At 56.4% G+C, this 7,158-nt stretch overlaps 1 protein-coding gene across 1 annotated transcript in view; it reads left to right on the plus strand.

Moving 5' to 3' along the window:
* Positions 1-6,761: 6,761 nt before the first annotated feature.
* Positions 6,762-7,158, plus strand: part of Tmem150b (transmembrane protein 150B) — a 7,086-nt gene continuing 6,689 nt past the window's right edge. Inside the window, exon 1 of the mRNA XM_015505453.2 lies at positions 6,762-6,829. Coding sequence (XP_015360939.1) covers positions 6,762-6,829 — 68 coding nt within the window. The remainder of the gene's footprint in view (positions 6,830-7,158) is intronic.

Raw genomic sequence — 7,158 nt, forward strand, 5'->3', positions numbered from 1 at the left:
GATGTAGCTCATTTGGGTAAAGTGCCTCTGGGTTCAGTCCCTAGTATCTGCCTTCTCCCGAAAAAAATAACATTCAAGTCCATGGCCCAGGGAATTTAGCAGGGAGGCTTGACCTTTTTTTTTTTTTTTTTTGGGGGGGGTGGGGTGGGGTAGTAGGTGGGAGTACAGGGGTTGAACGCAGGGGTACTCAATCACTGAGCCACATCCCCAGCCCATTTTGTGTTTTATTTAGAGACAGGGTCTTTCTGAATTCTTAGCACCTCACTGTTGCTGAGGCTGGCTTTGAACTCAAAAGCCTCCCAAGCCACTGGGATTACAGGCATATGCCACTGTGCCCGGCAGAATGCAGTTTTATTATTTATGTATGTCTTAATTTGCTTTTTGATACTGGGGATTGAATCCAAGGCGCTGTACTACTGAGCCACAGTTCCAGCCCTTTTTATTTTTATTTGGTGACAGGTCTAAGTTGCTTAGGGCCTTGCTAAATTGCTGAGGCTGGCCTTGAACTTGTGATCCTCCTGCCTTGGCCTCCAGAGTTGCTGAGATTACAGGCATGGGCCACCAGTGTGGCTATCATTGGCATTTGAAAAAGATTTGCTCAGTAAAGATTTGATTCAGCTGGGTGCAGTGGTGAACACCTGTAATCCCAGCAATTTAGGAGGCGGAGACAAGAGGACTGCAAGTCAGCCTCAGCAATTTAGCAAGGCCCTCAGCAACAAAACAGAGATGACCCAGTGCTGTGGAGGATGCAGAGAACTCTTGCATTGATGGTAGGGTGTAAAATTACAGCAGGCATTGTGGAAAATAGTTCACTAAGTCCTCAAAATGTGACCACATGATCCAGCAATTCTACTTCTAGGTATACACTCAATAGAAATGAAAACATGTCCACACACAAAGTCACACATTGAAGCCAGGTGCAGAAGCACACCCCTGTAATCCCAGCTACTCCAAAGGCATAGGCCGGAGGATTGAGACTTTGAGGCTAGCCTGGGCAACGTACTGAGACCCTAACTCAAAAACAAGAATAGAGAGAGCTGTCAACATTTCAAACACCAGTTAGGAACCACTGGGACTTCATCAGTGGCAGGCCTGAGAATGCTGGGTTAAGGTTTTTATTTTTAAACCTTTTTGCACTGCTGGGGATTGATCCCAGGGCTGCTTTATCATTGAGCTAGCTCCCTGGCCCTTTGTATTTTCTATGTTGAGACAGGTTCCTGCTAAACTGCCCAGGCTGGCCTCAAACTTGCAATCTCCTGCTTCAGCCCCAAGTGCCCAGGATTACAGGCATGTGCCACCATGCCTGGCAAATCTTCACAAGTTTGTTGATCCTGTAGGGTTTAGGATGTGTGCCAGGGTCATCTGGTGGGCAAAACAGCAGTTATGTTTGTTCAAGATGGCTTTGGTCAGTCAGGAGTGGTGGTGTACACCTGTAATCCCAACTACCTGTGAGACCGAGACAGGAGGATGGCAAGTTCAAGGTCAGCCTGGGGACCTTATCAAGACCCTGTCTCAGAAAGTAAGGGCTGGGGTGGTGGCTCAGTGGTAGAGCTCTTGTCTGGCATGTGTGAGTTACTGGGTTTGATTCTCAGCACCACATTAAAAAAAATAAATAAATGATAAAGATATTGTGTCCATCTATAGCTAAGAATATTTTTAAAAAATTAAAAAGCGCTGGGGAGGTAGCCCCTGGGTTCAATCCCCAGTACAATAAATAAACAAACAAATAAATAAATACATGGCTGTGGTCATGTCAAGCTGGCCCCACAGCAGGACAGCCTCTAGGCCCTGCAGCGCACGGGGGTGCAGTAGTGGTGGCGGGCGCTGCTTGGAGCCCTCCCGTGGAGGAGCTCAGCACACCTCACAACCACGTCAGGGAGGCTCCGGGCCATCCTCCATTCACAGACAGGAACACGCAGGTGAGATGGCTCACCCCCAAGATCCATGTCCCTGGGTTTGGAAGGGTCACCTGCTTGGACAAAAACCATTTCCCACCACCAACCAGCAGTGCTTTCTAACTGTGAGAGTGTCCTCTCGCCCTCCGCAGGGCGGCCGCGACCTCCTCCCCTGGCTGAGCTGTGCTGGCCCCCAGGGTCCAGAGCAGTCCAGCCTCTCAGCAGCAGGTGGACCTGAACCTGGAGGCCTGCCTGCCCCCTGCTGGAGACAGGGTGCCCATCCTCTCAGGGGTGTCTTGTGGATGTCACATAAGCACCATGGGACACCAGCAGAACAAGCCTGTCTCTGTACCCATTCAGCGAGGCAGGTATGGAGGCCCAGAGAAGGGAGAAGTCCTACTGGGGTCACTCTCCTCAGCATCTTCATTTCCTTTTGAAGTACACAGTAGGGATGGGCCGCGCAGCAACAGCAGGGTCAAGGCAGGGAGTCACAGCCAGTGGCCAACACCAACCCCTTCCTCCCCTGGGGTCCCCGTGGGACTTTCACCAGGGCACCGGTCACCTCTGTGCTGCCATTTCTGGACACTGGCACCCTGGGAGGCAGAGAGAGCACAGGCCTGACCAGAGGGAGATGCTGGCTGTGGCGGCTGAGGGCGGCGGGGAGGAGGCCTGAGGCGAGAGGCCCGGGGGCCCAGTGCCAGGCTGACTGGGTGCTCTGTTCCTTTCCCGCCCGAGTCCCACCCAGAGCCCCAGGCAGAGGCAGTGCTGGGGTGGCTGACTGAGGAAGTGGAGGCCGTGATGCCCGACATGCCTGGACTGGATGATTCCACATCATGACCTTGGGAGACAGTTAATCTTAGTGTCCCCAAGTCACAGGAAACCGAGCCCCAGGTCACATCACCACCCCAGGAGGCAGAGGTGGACCATGAGAGCTGGGCAGTCGGGGTCCAGAGACTGGGCACTGAGGGGTGACACTGTGCCCCCTGCTCTGGAGTCCTGGAGTCAGGGGGCACCGGAGGAGACAGGGCGATGCCCTCCCAGGCGGGGGGCCATCCTGGTCTCTGCAAGCTGTGAACATGGCACCTAATGTGGACCAGGGACCTTGCAGACAGGATCAAGTTATGGATCTTGAGACGGGGAGATGATCCCAGGTCACTGGGAGGCATCCTCACAGGTGAAAGAGGGAGGCCGGAGGCCAGAGCCAGAGAAGAGGCGAGACCATGGCAGCAGTGTCGGGTGATGCCTGTGCAGAGGAGGAAAGGCCAGGAGTCCTGGATGCAGGGCCCCCGTGGCTGGAACATGGTGGGATGGATCCTCCCCCGGGGCCTCCGGAGGAGCCAGCCTGTGGATGCCTGGATGGTAGCCAGGGGCCCTGTCAGGCTGCCCACCTCCAGGGCTGCAGCTAAACCATGGAGGACCTGGTGCAGCAGCCACGGGAGACCCTTCAGGCGCCCAGCTAGTCTGTGGAAAGGGAGCTCAGCTGGCTGGGCTGAAACCGGGGTCTCCAGGGGCCCCCTGACTGAGAAACGCCTCTGCTTCTGGTGGCTTCTAAACTGTCACACCACCTCCTCGTCCCTCCTTGGTGAGGCTTCTGGCTTTTCATACCTGGCAAATCAGTAAACACTGGCCACCACTGTAGCTAGCAAAGCCCTCTCCTGAGCCTGGGCCCTGAACCAAGTCCATTACCGCTCCTTGGGTCCTCACGCTGGATCCCTGTGGGACCTTCACGGGGTCACCCACAGAGGTGGAGGGTCCTCATTCAAGATCCTCTGTTGGATCCCTGCTTTCAAACATTTGTGGGGCCCGTCTCTGTTCCTCTCGTGTTCTCTTCTTCCTGTCAGAAAACCTGGGAGTGTTAAGCCCTAGTTGCTAGGATGCTGGAGATCCACGGCACTCGGGGCCCTGGTGTGATTTATTTATTTTCTGGGGTACTGGGGACTGAGTCCAGGGGTGCTTTACTACTGAGCTGTATCCCCAGCCCGAGCCCTTTCTATTTTGAGACAGGGTCTTGCTAAGTTGCCGTGGCTGGACGTGACCTTGCCACTCTCCTGCTCAGCCTCTGGAGTACTGGGACCACAGATGTGCCCCGGGGCCAGCTTGGGGCCTTAATATCACGGCTTGGATGTGAACTGCCTGCCAAAGCCTCAGGTGTGGGAGTGTAGCAGTGTTCAGAGACGAGTGTTTTGGGGAGTGGTTGGGTCATGAGGGCTCGACGGCGTAGCCCACCAATGCTCATAGCTGGATGCCACATTTGGAGGTTTAGGGGCCTGGGTTTTGCGGGTGCCCTTGAAGACTATGTTCTGTCCCTGGTTCCTTCCTTTCTCTCTCTCTCTCTCTCTGCTTCCTAGCTGGCATTCCTGAGTCGCTTTGCTCTGCCAGGTCCTTCTGCCATGACATTCTGCCTCACTTCAGGCCCAAAGCCATGGAGCCATCCAAGCCGTGACTGAAACCTCTGAAAGCATGAGCCAAAACAAACTTCCCGCTTCCAAGTTGTTTTCCTCGAGTATTTTGTCATAGCAACAGAAAGCTGATGAACACACTTCATTCGTGAGTCCTGAGAGATGGTGTCAATAGACAGTGACTGAATCATTAAAAAAAAAAATGAAGCTCTTGGGCTGGGCCTGGGGCTCAGCAGTAGAGCACTCGCCTAGCACGTGCGAGGCCCTGGGTTCCCTCCTCAGCACCACATAAAAGTAAATAAACAAAATAAAGGTATTGTGTCCAAGTACAGCTAAAAAAAAAAAAAAAAGCAGCTCTGATATGGGGCATGGCGTCTCTCAGGCCATGTTCCATGTGGGCAGTGCCGTTGCACAGATGGGCAAGCTATGAAGAAAAGACGCTCTCTGGGGTCATGGCTCCAAGATTAGGGCCTATATGTGGTGCTGGCCTTTCTACTGGCCCAGTCCACAGAGGGTGCAGGGCACCCCTCGGTGAGAGAGAGGGACGCTGGAGCCACTGATCCCTGAGTGGGTCCACCCACTTATGACGGCCGCGTCTCCTCACCCTCTTCAAGGTCCCCCTGGCGCCCCACCTCTTAATGTTCCTGATGGAAATGAAATCTGGACTCGGAGGGTGAGTCCCATTCCAGCCGCAGCAACGTGAGGGGCCTCAGAAGCACAGCACCAAGCACGCCGCAGACACAGACTACGCGCCTGCCGCAGAAGGCCACCCACAGGCCAGCTCCAGGACACGCCACTCAGCCACGAGGGGCCTCCCGATGGAGGACGGGGCTGGGCAGTGGGCAAGGACCGCGCAGTGGGCGTTGGGTCTGCTTCTGGGTGATCAGAGAGTTCTGGGCTGCCCATGGTGGCGCATGCCAGCAATCCCAACTTAGGAGGGAGGGTCACAGATTTGAGGCCAGCCTGGGCAACGGGGTGAGGCCACACGTCAAAATTGGGGGAAAAAAAGCAGCGTGGATGTAGCTTGGTGGTGGAGTGCTCCTGGGTTCATCCCCAGCGCGCACACGCGCGCGCACGCACACACACACACACACACACACACACACACCTGGACCAGACAGAGGTGGTGGTGACGCTTTACCAGTGTACTAAATGCCACTGAATCATGAACTTTAAAATTCTATGCTATGGTAATTCCACCTGAATTAACAAACAAAATTAAAATTGAGATGCTGAGGGAGGGAGGGAGGAGGAAGTCTGGACGGCGGGTCTGAGGGAGGAGCTGGGTCAGGACTCCTGGATCTGACGGGGGAGGGCTGAGGTCTGGTTCCTTGGATCTGTGGGGGGAGGGCTGGTGTCTAGATTCTTGGGTCCTGGGAGTAAGGAGCAGGAAACCTGACTCAAACCTGGGTACTGTAGGAGAGGGGGCCAGAAGGGAGGACTGCTATGTGAAAGACAAGAGGAAAATGTCCGAGCAGAGGAAGTCCTGCTGTCTGGGGAGGATTTCAGAGGCAGATTCCACCAGTATGGGCGCTTTCCCACCCACACTCTGCCTGCCTGGGGCACTCCAGCCTGGCAGGAAAGAAAGGGAGAGGGGAAGACAACTGGAGGGGTAGAGGCGGGTCACCAGGGCTCCACACCCAGCTGCCCAAACACAGAAAGTGTAGAGAGGGAGGAATCCTCAAGAGAGGCCTGGATCCTCAGTCCCTCAGTAGGTAAGGCTGGACCCCAGGGCTAAAACCAGTGCAGGTGTTCCAGAGGAACTGTGGCCCCAGGTGGACCTCTGGGTCTTAGGAGGGGAGAGGACTGGGGGCCCAGACTCTGGGGTCCCCGAGGGAAGAGGAGGGAGAGCTCTGGAGGCTTAGATTTCTGGGTCTAGGGCAGGACAAATGCTGCAGTTTGGAAGTGGAACCCACAAACTGGAGGAAGGAAGTTAGGGGCTCCCTGAATCTGAGGTGCTGCCTGCTGAGTTCTGAGGAGACGGGAAGTAGTGGTTTGGGGGTGAGGGCCACAGAACGTGGCCAGTCAGATCCAAGGTCGAACAGGTGCTGGGGCCTGGACTTTGCCTCTATAGGACGTGGACGACCTGCCTGCCCCTGCCCCACCCAGAATCCCTTCCCTGAAGGCTCACCAGCCCCAAGCTACAGAGGGAGTTCCAGAAGGACAGGGACTGGGTAAGGCCAGGGCCCTGGCCTGGAGGTGGGGGAAGGGAGAAGACCAGGGGAGACCAGGGTTGGGGGAAGGACTGAAAGCCAAGGACTGAAAGCCATGGGAAGTAGCCACAGGGCCCAGGGCTAGGGCTTGGCTGGCTCCTTTAGACCCCTGCCCATTACTTCTGCCTGGGAGCCAAAGGGTCTCAGAGCCCGATGGTCTCCGTCCCACACACCTCAGCGCTGGTCCTCCCTCGCCAAGCAGAGAGGTTGCCGGCCCCAGGCCCAGCCCTTCTCCTTCCTCTGCAGAGCCCAGCATGCGGGGCTACCTGTCCCTTCTGCCTGCTTTCCTGGCACTCTGGGCTATTGCTGGTGTCTGGATCGTGTGAGTGTCGAGACCAGGTGGACCCCCCCATCCCGGGTCTCAGGGAAGAGGCTGGGCCTGGACCCCTGGGTCTGAGGGAGGAGGCTGGGCCTGGACCCCTGGGTCTGAGGGAGGAGGCTGGGCCTGGACCCCTTGTCTGAGGGAGGAGGGCTGGTCCTGGACCTCTGGGTCTGAGGGAGGAGGCTGGGCCTGGACCCTGGGTCTGAGGGAGGAAGCTGGGGGGTGGACCCCTGGGTCTGAGGGAGGAGGCTGGGCCTGGACCCCTGGGTCTGAGGGAGGAGGCTGGGGGGTGGACTCTGGGTCTGAGGGAGGAGGCTGGGCCTGGACCC

This window comes from Marmota marmota, unplaced genomic scaffold (assembly GCF_001458135.2).
Source record: "Marmota marmota marmota unplaced genomic scaffold, marMar, whole genome shotgun sequence".
In the NCBI taxonomy this organism is placed as follows: Eukaryota; Metazoa; Chordata; class Mammalia; order Rodentia; family Sciuridae; genus Marmota; species Marmota marmota.